The sequence below is a fragment of the Tiliqua scincoides genome, chromosome 4 (assembly GCF_035046505.1).
Source record: "Tiliqua scincoides isolate rTilSci1 chromosome 4, rTilSci1.hap2, whole genome shotgun sequence".
Taxonomy (NCBI): Eukaryota; Metazoa; Chordata; class Lepidosauria; order Squamata; family Scincidae; genus Tiliqua; species Tiliqua scincoides.
This window is the reverse complement of record NC_089824.1, coordinates 11,717,596-11,733,466: the sequence shown is the minus strand read 5'-3', so window position 1 is coordinate 11,733,466 and position 15,871 is coordinate 11,717,596. Positions and strand designations below refer to the sequence as shown.

At 39.4% G+C, this 15,871-nt stretch overlaps 1 protein-coding gene across 6 annotated transcripts in view; it reads right to left on the bottom strand.

Moving 5' to 3' along the window:
* The window catches only part of ASAP1 (ArfGAP with SH3 domain, ankyrin repeat and PH domain 1), a 184,042-nt gene that overhangs the window by 31,893 nt on the left and 136,278 nt on the right, over positions 1-15,871 (bottom strand). For all 6 annotated transcript variants that reach the window (XM_066623058.1, XM_066623061.1, XM_066623062.1 and 3 more), the window contains 5 exons: positions 7,916-8,003; positions 7,082-7,130; positions 1,867-2,030; positions 1,531-1,664; positions 744-835 (listed from right to left, as the gene is read on the bottom strand). In XM_066623058.1, coding sequence (XP_066479155.1) covers positions 744-835; positions 1,531-1,664; positions 1,867-2,030; positions 7,082-7,130; positions 7,916-8,003 — 527 coding nt within the window. The remainder of the gene's footprint in view (positions 1-743; positions 836-1,530; positions 1,665-1,866; positions 2,031-7,081; positions 7,131-7,915; positions 8,004-15,871) is intronic.

Here is a 15,871-nt window from a genome sequence, read left to right as displayed (position 1 = left end):
TAGTCCAATACCCGGGTCAAGGACTTCTGACCAGGAGAACCTCCTTCAATTTTGAATTGATGAGAAAACTGGCTGTTTAATACACTGTCACAAGTCGAAGAATCTAAAATCAATGGTGAAGGTGTACAAAGGCAAATTCAATTACCTATCTGCAAACATGTAATGTGAATTAATAATACACAGATCTGACAGCCTTATGGATCTGAACTTCTATAAAAAGGATCAGAATTGGAAAAATCTGTCAGCAAATCCACAAATTGTTTTCCTGAGTAGGCAGACATTCTATACTTGTAAAAGCAGCATCAGTAGCTCTTCAAACAGAGGCAAAAAGAAGCAGACTATTCTTTCCCCTCCCCATCCCACAACACAGTTATGCTTATTTTGACATTACAAATTCTGGACAAAGCACCTATGATGCTTATACAACTTTTTCAAGATTACATCCCCAGTCTTACCATTTAGATCTGTTGTGCCCCTAACCTGCTACTGACATATGTACGCATATTGTGACTTCAGACAAATGTACCTCCAGTTATCCAATAAATTTTCTCTCAAGACAACAAACTGAATGCTAAGGGGGAAAAGATCTGAACCCCATGAAGAATGTTATATGAAAAGTAATTTGATGCCAGTTACAACATTAATTTCTTGGCTTCATTTCACACTAAATTCTCTCTTGTACCACAAAAAAGACAGAAATTATCATCCCCCCCCCCCCCCCGTAATAGTTTTTTCTTACTTACATGTCACTTGATGGAGTAGGTTTTGGAGAAGGGATTGGTAAGTTTCCCTCCATAATTTCATTAAAACTATTATTTCCTATGTTCTTGGCCAGCTGTGAAAGATACAAAACGTAGTGCTATTAAGTGCTTGATATTGATCTAAGATTTTCAAAACAGAATATTTGAACAGGAGTGCACTTTTACCATTAGTATATTGCACTGGTCAACTCAAACTATTGCAGACCAGACAGGACAAAAGCAAACAGTTACAAGCTTTCTGAACAGGGAGTTGAACCATACAGTAACCCTCAAACTGGTTCAGTGAACCAGAACCAAACCCTGACCAAAATCTTTTGATTGCCTTGCCCCCAAACCAACCACCCAAAATACAAAAGTAGTAAATGATTCAAAATAAATGGTTTACTAATCAGGAATCCACACTGCAAGCAAAAGAATCTATCATTCTGCATTAAATGTATCTAAACTCATTAAAACCTATTCCCAAACCACTTTTTAAAGCTAATGTTTGAAATGAAAGTATACCAGATAATTTGAAAATCTTGATGAACAGGAACCAGAAGTGAATTCAAATTTTTAATGGTACAGCTGTTGGAGAAAACTATTCCTTAAAAACAGTAAGGAAGTTAAGTGTTATCAATAACTTCACATTCAGACTAGTGGTTATAAAATCAAACTCACACAAGAACACCGCACATTGAAGGGAAAAAAAACATCAGTTACTATTCCTCTTCATTATACGTAACTGCCCAAGTGAAGTGACTTTTAGTGATTTCATAATGTTGCTTACCAAGAGTTCAGACGTTCCCAATTTGTCTAGTTCTAAAGACTGGATTCGAGAAATATGAACACCCATTTCTCTATGTATCCCAGAACACTCTATACAAGTTAAAATGCCCAGATTAGTGGAAAGCCATGTTGGATCTGAACAAAAAGCAAAGGGATATGTTAAAAATAGTCTCCATTCACAACACTCTTTATGGATATTTTATTATAACAGATTGATACAAGATATCTCTGTTATAACTTGAATTTGCGTGTTTTAAGTATTTGTTAGAAACAATTTTTATTTTGGACAGGCAATTTTTGTATTAGCTAAAATACAATAATATGCACAAAACAATACCTGGTGATCCACAATCACAGCAGACATCATTCCCAGGTAATCTTTGTATGTCATCAATAATGGCTTTTGTAAGATCTTCTAAACTATTTTCTCCTGTGCTCTGTTCTCCCCGGAATGCCATGTTTAAAGCTTCTTCTTTGCTGTTGGTCAGTACTGATATCCATCTAATATAAAATACAGAAATATTTAAAGAAAGATATTTTTCCACATAATAATGTATTTAGTAGAAGGAATAATTATGTAACAACAGCTTTCCACTGCACAGGAGGGGTAATGGTAGGAAACAAACTATTAATGAGGATAATGTAGAATGCAATTGTAAAAGGCTAGAACACTGGTTCCCAAACTGTGAGCCGTGGCTCCCTGGGGAGCCACAGAATCCTTGTGAAAAACCCACTGCCCTATTCAATGTATAGGATTGTAGCCCTAATGGGGAGCCACGACCAAGGGAGCTGCCAGTCAAAAAAAGCACGGGAACCACTGGGCTAGAATAAAAGAATGGGATAGGCATGGGATGGTTTTATTTCCATCAGAAAAGATTACACTGAAAACTCTCACTTAATGTTCTTTGTTTAACAAGTCACAACACTGTTATCCTGAAATAAGAAAAACACTCAGATTTGTCTCAAGTAACCAGAATGTTTGTCGGTTTCTTCTCAGCCAAATTATAATTCTCAGAGGAAAACAACACTTTGAATCTGAGATTACATTCTATTACTGCACTTTCTTTTGAACATTCTAAAAATATGCTCATCTGCCCACTGGCATACCTGGGAAAAATCGGGAAAGACAAATGCCCGGGGCATGCCACCGCGATCCCCACACCGCCATTTTTTTCTTCCTTCAGGCCCTATGAAGAGGCCTTAGATGGATGTTTTTAGGCCTTCTGAGGGTCGGAGAGTCCACACGTGGCTTCTTAGCCCCAAGAAAACCTTCTGAGTCTTCTGGAAGGTCTAAAATCATCACTTCTGGTTTTTGGCAAAAACAGGAAGTGATGCTTTAGGTCTTCCAGAGGCCTCAGAAGACCTAAAGAAAGTCACTTCTGATTCAGAAGTGACATTTTTAGGCCTCTGGGCCTCATGGGGGGGCATTTTGCAGACCTGGCCCTGGGCAGCACAGCGGCCAGGATTGCAATTGCATCTGTCAGACTCAGAGTGTCCGAGAAGCTTTGCAACCAAAAAGGAACATTGGCTCTTTCTGTTGCAAGTTTTCTTCCTTAAGACACTATAAACTTGCCTAAGTTGCTTGTAGTCTCCCTTTAACATTTATCCACGTATGATGTCCAGGTTGAGATAAAGAGTATAATGCTGCCAGGTTAATTTTCTATTTTTGGATGAATTTAATAAGCCTGATCCTTTGCTATGTTGCACAAGGAGAAAAAAAAAACTTGACAGGATCCAATACCAAGTCAGTGCAATGCCTTGGTATGATGCGGCACCTGCACAAGTAAGACACTATAAGTTAAGACACTGTGGACGCAATCCTAACCCCTTATGTCAGTGCTTTCCAGTACTGGCATAGCGGTACCAATGGGACATGTGCTGCATCCTGCAGTTGGGTGTCACTCACAGAGGTCTCCTCAAAGTAAGGGAATGTTTGTTCCCTTACCTTGGAGCTTCATTGCCCTTATGTCAGTGCTTATGTCAGGGGTTAGGATTGCGCCCTATAAGTTAGAATTATAAAACAGAATTTTTTTTCTCAATTTAGTATCCAACCCCAAATCAATTGTTGAGGCCTAGCTCTTAAAACACTCTCATTTTTATATGAGGTGAATGCTTACTATTAAATATCTGACTAGTCATTTAGAAGGCACACAGATTTATGGATCACTTAAAAAAAAACAACTACGCTCCAATGTAGTCATTCATTTCTAACTCATAAATCAAATACGTTGCAAACCAAATTAAAAACATCTCACAGAAGTAAAAGATGCTATTTATTTCATTTATAAGTAGTTGCCTAAAACAAAACAAAGTTGAACAAACAGCAGTACAGTTATTAGTAACACAGTTTAAATTTCAAAGGCAGGAAAAATGTTATTCATTTCCATCAATTTACTGCTGCCAAATCCAACAAACAACTCAATTCTGTATGAAGGCCTAAAAAAATTCCATTTCAAATCAATGGTATTAAACCATGCTTTTAGCAGTGAACACATTCCAGGCCACTGAAGTTGAATGGCATTTCTTTGTTCTATTGAGTTGTACTGTAGTTAATGTGAAATCAGATTAACTTGAGATATTATGGTACTGAGTAATCTCTCTCTCTCTCTTTTTTGCTTCATCTGATGGGTAGTTGTGCCACCAGGTTGTTAGTAAAAGAAGCACAAATTCAACATTCAGACAGCTCTCACAGTCCTGGGAGCATGAAAAGAGGAAGGATAACTTGTGTTTTCCTGTTTCAGAGCGCTGGCATAATTCACAAAGCTGATTCCAGGTAAAAACTCTCTATATGACTAGAAGAATGTTTAAAAGGGAGAGGAAAGCATTTTCAGGCTCAGGTCGCTTTTTTGCGGCATTCCACAGCAAAAGGTGTAAACAATAGGAACCCACACACAAGAATCCACCTGATAAGATCTCGTGCATTTGTCTTATCCTACAGATAAATAAAAAAGGGAAGAATAAAGGCAAATATAGCAATCAGGATTAACTTAAAGCTGTTCCTACAAATACCCACGCTTGATAATTCTGCCACCCATGGCACAAGGGAGAACAACTTAAGTGGGCAGAGATTCTCCTCTCAAAAGTGAATTGCCAATGTATCTAATTGTGCCTGCAAGTCACAGGAGGGGCATGACTCACTTCATATGAGATAAAGAAATAATGTGATTTCTTTTTCCTGGTGACATATACTAAAAATTGATTGACTGCAAATATTTTAAGCTGTATGATTCATCTTTTACATAATATATCCCTGATACAGTAATGGAAGTAGAGTAGGTCTGCATGTCTTCTCAAAAACAGAGTTGCTGAACACTGTAAGGAAGGCAGGACATTTCTTTTTTCAAAATCTAGGTAACTACTGCTGAATTCCAGATTACATATGCCAGGACATAATAATCTTTGGCCAGCAAACAATTTCTCCACAATATTTTTTTCAAGAATTACAAATACTGATGAAACTACATCAGCTACAGGCAGGGACATGCTGTGTTGTCCCATGCCAGTGAGGCACAGAACATCACGGTGCCCTGTGAACTGGAAGTAATGTCACTTCTGGTTTACCTCTGGCCGCAACTCCTCCAGTCGCGTCTGACAGTGTTCTGAGGATCAGAGAGGCTGCGCACGGCAGCCTCTTCTTGTTTGTTCTTGAAAGAATAGAACTTAACTGTTATTGTACAAACCCCCTCGGGGGTTTAGAGAAAGCATACGTATGTGAACCACCTTGGATTAAAGTCAAAGGAATAATCCAATGACCAAGAAAGGCAGTATACAAATACCGGTTATTATTATTATCATTAGGCCTCTGGAAGGTCTTTAAAAAGGTATTTTCGGTTTTATGAAAAAACTGAAAGTACCTTTCTAAAGCGTTCCAGAGACCTTAGAAAGGCCTTCTGAGGGCCAGAGAGGTCACATATGTCTGTCAGAATTCCTTTGAACCTGACCTGTGAAGTCCTTTCTTAGGGGTGTGTGGCCAGGGGGTGTGCCTGTAATGACTGCACATCCTTGCGCATGTAAGAACAAGGAAGACTAATCTCTTAGTTTTGAATGACTAAGGGTGCAATCCTAACCCCTTATGTCAGTGTTTTCCAGCACTGACATAAGGGCAATGCAGCTCTGAGGTAAGGGAACAAGCATTCCCTTACTTTGAGGAGGCCTCCGTCAATGACACCCAACTGCAGGATGCAGCACACGTCCCATTGGCACAGCTATGCCAGTGCTGACATAAAGGGTTAGGATTGCACCCTAAATCAGGAAGGACTCTCAGAATAAAGAAGAGGGAATAGGAGTAATCATTCAACCATTTTATTTCTGAAATTGTAGGCAAGTTGGATGTAGTACACTAAAATTAGAACAATAATAAAGGGCTACTTATGAACACAAGGCAATTACCATAAAAATCCTGAATGTTAGAAAATAAAGTAAAAACCTAATAATTCTGCAGGGGTAGTAAGATGATCGTTCTCATTAAGTCAGACAGTGGAATCAGGCAGGTTACCCTAAGAGGACAGCCTTCTTCCTCTGGATACGCTATTTATTTATTAGTTTTTTCATTTGTCATTCATTTAGTTACTAGTTGTGGTTGCCCCCCTCCTCAGGTAGGCCTAGAAATGCAATGTACTGTGTACTGTAATATGGACTGGGAGCATAGCTCCCTTTGTTACCTGTTTGCCTTAAAGGGATTCAAGATAAATGGTAGCTGTGGTAAGGAATTGGTTCCTATGCTCAGTTCAGTTCCCTTTGCAGGGAGAAAGGTGGACATAGCAAGCAACCACCACTTCGTTTGGCACTGTGGCAAGTGGCAGCAGCAGGGATTTGGTCCTTGTGCTCAGCTCTCTCCTTGTGTAGGGAAGAGGACACAGAGGCCTGGTTCAAACATAATGTTAACACATAGGCTCAGACCCTCCCCCTTCATCTGTGAGAGGAGGAGATCTAATGTTTCATTTGCAGTTTATACTGGACTGCAATTTTCTGTTGTAGTGTTTTAACAAATCAGAAAATCAAACCACATTATGTTGTGACCAATCACTCCAGTCACTATGTTTACAGGTTGTGAAAAACTGCAGTTAAACAGTTGCAGTTAAACAGTGCTTGCCAAGGATACAATACAGTTTTTACACAACCAGATCAGGAGTAGAAAATTGCCAGCTCTGACTGAAGTTATTCCTGGTTATTTTTTTCCCCACCCAACATGATATAATTATGGAAATTATTGGAAACCCTATTAAAATCTCACGGATAGCTTTCAGCAGGCACCGGGAAACTGATGGTGATTCCTGGACACTCCAGGTCAATTCTAGTCGAGTGGAAATCCTAGTCAGGAACCAAAGCATCACACATATAACTTCTCTGCAATCACCCAAAACTATTCTGAAGGTCAAAGGACCCTCTGAGGGGAAGGCACAAGAAGGGAAAATGGTCAGATACCCAGAAATACTTGACACGGATACAAACACATCTCTGGAGCCCAGTCAAAACATGAAAAGTGGCTTGAAACAAATATTTATTATAAAGCAGAAGTTTTACACTGAGTCAAGGAATGAAAACATTCTTACGCTACATAGTCTTGCTCATCTTCTGCCTGAAAATGGTACGTTCTGTTATCTGGAACACAAACATATCTATCTTTAATACACTAAACATAGGTAATAGATTTTACATTCAGTTATTGAAAGGTTCATTTATTCATTTGAGAAATCTATAACCTGCCTTTCCCATGCCGAATCAAATGCCCAAGGCGATTTACAAAGCTTTTCAAGGCTTCACATTTGAAAAGTGTGGCAACCAAAACATATTTACTAACTGAGGACCTGCGCTGGTATGAGTCTGCAAGCCTACACAATGCTCATTTTCAGTAGGAAAGAATTTCATCACACTAAGAAGTTATGAATACAGTAGGCCCTTCTCATCCACAGATATGACACAATGTGAGTGCCAACCCTGTGCCAGAAGGGCTTCAAGAACCTCCAGGATGGGACCGGAATGACCTTCCGGTCATGTCCAGAAGGTGTTCTGAGGTGCAAGAAGGTCTACCTAAGCCTCAGAAGGCTTCTGGGAGGCCCTAAAAGGCATTTCCAGTTGCATTTGGGAGGTCCTTTGAGGGCTTTGTGCATCTGTGGGGGTCCGGGAATGGATCACCCACAGATAACAAAGGCCCACTGTACCAGTCAACTTACTTAGTAAAAATTATGAAGAGATTGACATGTAAGCAGATGTATGTGTGGTTTCAGCTCCAATCCTATATACACTTTCCTGGGAGTTAGTTTCATGGAACACAATAGAATTTCTCAATAGGCATGCCTAGGATTTCACTGTTAAAATAATTTATGAAAAACAATACAGCTGACTGGATAGAATACAATATCTACTGAACTATAAATACTACATACGTGATATCAGGTCAAATGATTTCTTGTCTTCAGCATTTGGTTTCACCTGGCAGGTTAGTAAATTCAATTTAGCAGGTTGCCTGTTTGACTAAAAAAGAAAAAAGAATTATTTGCAACACTCTTGATTCAGAGCCAACAGAACACAGATTACGACAGTCATTTTCTCTGCAGATCTCTCCAGGTGGTCAATAAACAATTATATAGATTTTAAAACCCCTGCTAAGTGGACAAAAGGAACCTTTTAAAGTTGTTTTCTCCTAACTAGCAGAGGGAGAGCAACTGTTCCTCTTCACCCCAGCATGACATCTTTATCAGTGGCTGTTGCTAGTATGTTAGTAGAAGTAGGGAATCCCACTGGGATTCAGTGGACCATGTTTGCATGTAATATGTGCTCAGGCTAGTGCACCGTATACATCAAGTAATTTTTTTATGCATGTAAATTATATGAAACCCAGCTCATCAATGTCAACTCCATGCATATACTGCTGTCTATGAAAGGGGAAAGTGCTCTGTCATTGCCCATGATCCCAATGTCAAATACTGATTATACTTCTCAGTACCAAATCTGACACTTTCAGATTTGGTTGTTGGTATTTAATGTTCTTGGTTGGGGAGCAGGCTGAACACTAGGGGGCACCATCTACTAAAGGTTTGTAAATCCGAGAGACACTTAACTATATTTGCAAACTTGACCTTCCACTTTACATCAAATATTTACTTGCATCAACTATTGCTCCTGCTTTCACTTTTCATTTGGTTTTCTCAAACATGCCAAAAAATGTCTGCTACATCATTTTTTTTCTTTTAAATTACAGAATAGCAAGACTAACATTGTAGTAGTTGATGTTTCCAGGTAGTCTTGTATGAGGGAGCTGAGTAAAGAATTTTGAACTTTTCAAGTAAAGTTTTTATTACAAAATATGACAAACATGGGCATTGACCTATTCAAAATGAATTTTAATGGAAAAAAATACCGTAGATTGCATATTTCATGGATGAGAAAAAATTTTGTGTGCCTAAAAACAGTGGGGGGGGGGGAGTAGGGTACTCATATTCCCTCTTTGTTCAAGTCATAACACCCACCACAATTCACACTGAAGTGCTTTTATGGGCTGTGGATTTGATTTTGCTCTTCTGTGTGACTCATCTTCAAATTCATCTCTGTGACAACAGATTAATTTGCTCATCCTCCTAAACAATGCTGTATACACCAACAATTTTTTTTGAGTGTGTTAAAGAGTGGCCCATTAACAACTTACTTAAAACCTGAATTCTGGAAGTAAATTGCTCTTATTTCAACAAAACTTACAGACAATTCTAAGCTCCCCAGTGCCACCCCTGGCACCAGTGGGTGCAGCAACAACTTTCAACCCCTTCCCCTGAGGAAAGCCCCAGGCCCCGCAATGGGGCTGCTTGAGTCCGCGTCAGCTATTTTGCCTGTGCAAACTTGAGAACCCCCATGTTAGGCTTTGTAGCCCAACAAGGGGGATAGGATCCAGTAGAGTAGGCCTCTGCTGATTGCTCCTCCATCCCGCTTTCACCCCATCCCAGAATGCCTCCTCCTGCCCTGAAAAGCAGCACCACCACCCAGCGGTACTACTTATTGCTGGCAGCTCATTGAGGGTGTTCTCCCGGTGCTGAGGCCCAGAGCTGACTGGCACTGGCCCAGCACCAGAGCTCTCTCCTCCCCAGGTGCTGCAAGCATGCTTTACAGCACATTTTTTATTTATTTGTTTATTACAGATACAGGGTAGGGAAATGGGCTAGACTTAGGGATGGGTCTACACGGGTTACACATCAGGTTACTGGTCATGGAATACAACATGCATTCTTTAAAGAAAATGACAATGACTGGGGGGAAAAAATAAATGTTCGGTGCAAATATTACCACATTTATCATTACTAATTTACTATATTAGTAAATTACTAATTTACTTTATTTACTAATTTATCTAAACAATCAATATTATTTATCTAAGGTTATCTATCCAGTCATAAAAAGGCTTCCAAAATCTTAGTCTACCTAGATCTCTGTCTTTGATTCTTTCGGTTTATACATCCATTTCTGCTATTTCATAAATCTTATCTATTAATTTTTCTCTAATTGGAACTTCTATAGATTTCCACATTTGCGCGTATAATATTCTTGCCACTGTACTAATATGTATAATAAAGTATTTCTTGTGTTGTTCTTTAATTTCTGATGTCACATTTAAGCGGAATATTTCCGGTTTGAATGGTATTACACAATTCAATATCTCTTGTAAGATTTTATGTATCACTTTCCAATATTTCTTTGCTTTTTCGCATGTCCACCACATATGATAGAAGTTCCGTCAGTCTCTTTACATTTCCAACACTTGTTTGATGAACCTGAATACATTTTTGCTATTTTCTCTTAAGTTAAATGCCATCTATAAAACATTGTATATAAACTCTCTTTAAAGGATACCGCTTTGGTTATCTTAATATTTGTATTCCAAATTTGTTTCCAATCGTCAATCGGTATATTGTATCCAAAATGTTTTGCCCAGAGCACCATTAAGCCTAAATATCTCAACTTCCATTCTCATCTCAAGGAGAAAGTTGTACATTTTTAAAATATATTTTCCTTCATCAATCAAAAATATTTTATCAAAACTTATATCTTCTTCACAGAGACACTTTACGGCACATTTGTGACTGCCGGCGCTGAGATTAGGATTGTGTCCTTAGTTTCTCATAATTTAGAATTGGCTTGGAAGCCTATGTTTATACTTTCTGCTTGCACCTCTGATCACCATGCAGAATAAGGAATGCAGCATCCTTTTAATCAATCATCCTTTTAATCTACAGCTGTTCTTTTTCATTATTTGGGTCATCCCTTAATGGAGGGAAACCAAATTTCTCTTTCTGTGTACAGAAACAGGTTTCTGCCTGCAGAGTAGCAATGGCTGGCAAACCAAGTCACATCCGAAGACCCCTTTTACATGTGGATGCAAGAATCAATGCACAATCTATGCACCTATTTTAGAAAGCTGTTCATGCAAATTGTCATCTACATTCAGAGTTGTGCAAGAAGTATTTGTTCTTCTGCTTGCAGCCCTCTGCATTTTAACAAAAATATATTTTGTTTTAGGGATTACAGAGGTTATTTTCCACAGATGTTTCAGCAAATCACTGCTACTGAACAAGTCCAAGAAAAATGCAAATAATGGTTAGACAATTCTAAAGAAAAAGAGCATTGGAATTTCTAAGCTAAACTTCAATAAACATGGCCTGAGGGTTTACTACAATTGGCATTTTTCCTTCCAGTATTCCATAGGCTTGCTTCTGAGAATGTCAAGTGGGACTATGTTGAATGACTTACTGATGTCATAGTAGTACATTCATGAGCCCTTGCCAAAGGGAAAATTAGGGAAGTGTGACACAATCCAGTTCTTTACAAGTCCATGCTAACTCTAATTTGCTATTAGCTCCTAAGCACTTATACTATTAAAAATAGTTTTAAAAAATTCCACAGCAAGAACACCCAGTAAAAAGTTAACCCAATGTTATAAATCATACACAATTATTTTACAGTATTTTTAAAGGGAAAAAAGGATGTGTGATAGAAGGAATGATCAAAGGGAACATCTGGGACACCAAAGGGCAAGAGGTATATGGAGAAGGGTAGAAGAACATGCTTTAGGAACTATGGAGAGGGGCACAGACTACTGCCAAGTTGAAATGTTTCACCCAATGAACTTCTGAAAGCTTCATTTAGACTTCCATATACAGTGTCAACACTGGGATGCACTGGGTTCCCTGATACCTATTTTCAGGGTTCCTATTCAGGACCCTTCATGCTTTCCCTTCTTTCATGCAGGTGGGAGGAGGAGAAAGAGGGAAGTGCTTTCATTTTCCCTCCTTTGATTTTCCTCTTGCTCCCCTCCAACAGCAAGACAGGTAAGTTTGTGGGCAACCAATTGTCAAGAGAGGACAAACTGTTCATGTCAGTCTCATGTGAGTATAAAAATAAAAATTAACATTATTTGTAAAAAGTCAACTATTAATATCAGAAAAAAAAGGAGAAGAAAGATGGCTCCAACTTCAATCTAACCTCCCCCCTTTTGAATTGCAGCAAAGAGCAGAGATTAACTCACCTCTGGAAATGCAAAATCCTCTATCACTCCCACATTCCAAATAAATTGAAACACAGGTGATTGCCCCGTGGCACTTTCTTCCTTTAAGTGAACCAAGCAATTGCACTATCTGTTATGGATGCAATTCGAAACGCTCTGTGACATTTTTGGCCAATCCTATATATTGGGCTGGCATGCGGAGGGCTTTACAACAGACTAACACAGCTGTTGTACAATGGTTTTTGGCAGCAATTTTAAGTGCACTGCTGCACCCGGTAGCAGCACTGGAGGCCTGACACCAGGCCTAAAAAGGTAGGTGCAATAGCAGCAGGGGCGCAACGAGGCAGGAAGCAGGTGGGATGGGGAGGGAGGTGGACTAGAGACTGTAGGCATTCATTTCATAGGGACCAAAAAATTAAGCAAGTGGACCTGATTCAGTTTGCTTTTTCATTTATTCTGAAACAGTAGATATGTCACAGCATAACGCAGAGAATGTTGAGTAGAATCTAATCAAATGAACACAGCAGTCCAATCAGACAATCAGCCTCGGTCTGACCAGTTCTATACCCATGCCTTTGGAACAGCATCATTTATTGTACGAACAGTTACTAGGAGGCGTAACAGAAATAAATAAAAAAAACCTACAGCTGTTTGGTCAAGTACTCCAGACAGGATGGACTATGGGGTTGCCTCAAGAATCTGTACTGGAAGCAGTGCTTTTTAAACGACCTGAAGTTAGGATAAATGTTACATTAGGATAAACGTCATGTGGGCACATTTGCAGGCCACACCAAAGCATTCAAGGTGGTGAAAACCAAAACTGATTTGTGAAGGGCTCCGAAAGACTTGATCCAAACTGCATGAATGTGTCACATTAAAGGCAAAATTCAATCCTGGAACTGAATAAGGAACTGAAAATAAAAAGACCAAGGGACTGGAATGTCTGATCTACAAGATGGCAACTGTGTAGTCATGCTTGATTGTTTGGTTGCACAATCATAAAGCAATATCACACCAATGGGTTTAAATGGCAAAGAAAACAAAATATTGCAGTGGCAAAAGAACGACCTATTTCTCCTACTTTCACACTGAAGTGTGTACTTGCTATTTTCACATGTCTGGAAAATTTGTCCTGATACTATTCTCTACCTCCCTTCAGCCTGCCAGGCTACATAAAATTTAACAACATTTTTCCTCTTTATATTACACTTGAATTTGACTCATGAAAGTCAACCAGTTACATAAGACAAGAGGGATAAAGTACATTAACATTCATATCAGATGCAAAAAGGAAAATAGGGTAGAAGTATTCATTCAAATGACATTTAAATAAAGGAGGAGAAGGAGGAGAAAAGAAACAAAGAATATGTACCACAGAACCATTTTACTTGGGTTGATCTGACAAGTAGTCTCACTATTTTCAAGGACTTTTTTTAATAACGCGCAAATATATAAGTTCTAACATGGCACTTTTCAGAATGCCATCCAAATCTTAGATGCCTACACCAAAACATTCAGTCCTGCAAAGAGAATTGTCTGCTGAAAGGATATTTCAAATATGATGCACTAAAAACTCATTTCTATGGCTTTATAATCTGAATGTACTTGCACTGGTCCGGGCGCAATCCTATCCTACACTAAAACAGGCAAGCCAAGAGGCTTGTTCTGTATCCAGCGCAAGATAGTGGCCAGAGGCAGCTCAGCCAGAGGTAAGGGGAAACATTTCCCCTTACCTCTGGGTAAGGGCTGCTGGCCCCAATGGGTCTCCTTGGACTTGGGCCACCTCTGGAGGCAGAGCAGAGAGCGGAGCGGCTTGAAGCCGCTCTATTCTTCCCAGGAACGGGTGTTGGAATCTGGCATAACTGCCAGATCCCAGCCCTGCCACCCGCTCCCTGCCCACCCCCGGGGCCACCCACTGCCAGCCCAGGAACACCTCCCTCCCTCCCTCCTCCCCACCTACCTTTCATCCTTGCGTCAGCTCATCCGAGTCGACGCAAGGTGCTTGGAGGAAGCCGGCACGGAGGCTTCCGTCAGCCTCCGCAGGCCGGTGCTTCTGGGAGTGCTGGCCTGGCTTCCTCCTGAGGAGGTAGAGATATGAAAATGCTTGCAGGCCAGAGAAATCTTTATTAAATGAGCTTCAATTCATCCTTTCTATGTTAAGTTCAAGGAAACATTTAATGTATGGGTCACTTCAAACAGCAATTGCAGTATGCATTTTGACTGCACTATTTTGTTATCAGCACCTGAATTCAATGTGTTCAATCAAAGAACAATGGTGTAACTGAAGATAAAATACATCTAAAATAAAATTTCAGGCAATGTTTCAGTACCTTAGCCACGATCACAGAAGATTATAAGTGGTGATGTAACTTTTCTCAGTGTCTTAATTATAGTTAAGAGAAGAGTAGCCCTAAGGCTATACACTTCTCCCATTCACAAATTCTCTCCTTCCCTTTTCAGTACTAACTAGAAATAGAGTTATACCTACAGCACATGGAATGCTGACTGGAAAGGACTCAGTTTCAAATGTACTAAAACAAGGATTGGAGCTGTGCTATGCTTTCACAGAGTAGTGCATGAAGACTGGAATCAGTGATAATGGTGATACAGTGATAATAAAGAAAATGGAAGGAAATACAAAAACAGTGAAACAAAAAGGAAGTAAAAAAATGAAGATAAGTCCAAGATACAGAGGGTGAGATACAGGTAATCCTGCCTAGCTCAATATCAATAATGGATTGATATTCAATATCAGTACTGGATACCTGCAATACTATCCTTTCCTAAACTTAACATGGTAATTCACTGCATGCTTACTCTGAGTCCTGTGGCACAATCTGTGAGATGAGCAAACTGCAACATTCTAATCTAGTTTTACCTACTTGACTTCTGTACCACTTTTCCCCAAGCTACAAGCCTGGTACTCAAGGTGGTTTACAAATTCTAAAGACCACTAATACACTTCTCAATTCAAAAAGGATGGTTTGAGTAAAAAATGATCTGCCAATTATGCAAACAAAGTTGTCCCTGAGTGAACGTGACACACTTAACTCAAGCAAAGATTTACATCAAAACACCTGGACCAGCCCCTAATTTAACCTTGGTGAAAGCCAGAACAATGTTTTGTTTTTGTTTTGGACTTTCAGGGCAAATTTTTTAAAAGTACATAAACCGAAATCTTAACTCCCCTTTCTTCCATTTGGAAATCCTGCAAAATTTGCCAGATAAATTTGGGCAGTTCAGTGAAATGAGTCATAACGAGTCAAATTTGCAGACTCTTTAAATACTTGGTTTACATTGCCAAGAAATCTTCATGACCAACGTGACATTTCAGTTGGTTTGTAGCAGGGAAGTGTTTTGAAAACAACAACATTAGCGTTTGATAGTTCTTTGGTGTAATGGCCTGAATCTATTTAAGTGACAGTTACAGAAACAGGAATTACTTTTCTGTCTATTTAGGTGTACCAGAATACAAATGCTGAACAGTCAAAGTGTTAAGAAAAGCAGATGCTTTCTCCTATGAATACAGATGACCAAGAGCCCTGTGACGGGCATTTTAAACCTTTTACGTGAGCCCTGATTCCACATGGCAAGCTTTTCATCTGGAGCAATCTGTCATCACCACAGCACCTACTCCTCACATTTAAGGTGAGTATTCAGTGATATGGCAACAATTGACTTTACCAGGTGGCATTCAGCTCCAGACAACACTGCTGCATACCAAGCCAAATCAGCACTGATTGGAACTGCTTACTCTGAACACATCTTTAGATGTGCCCAATCACAGTTAAAGACTACTCAGCCTGAAGAAGTATTGTGTCCTTTGGTAAGGGCAGTCTGCATATGATGCTGA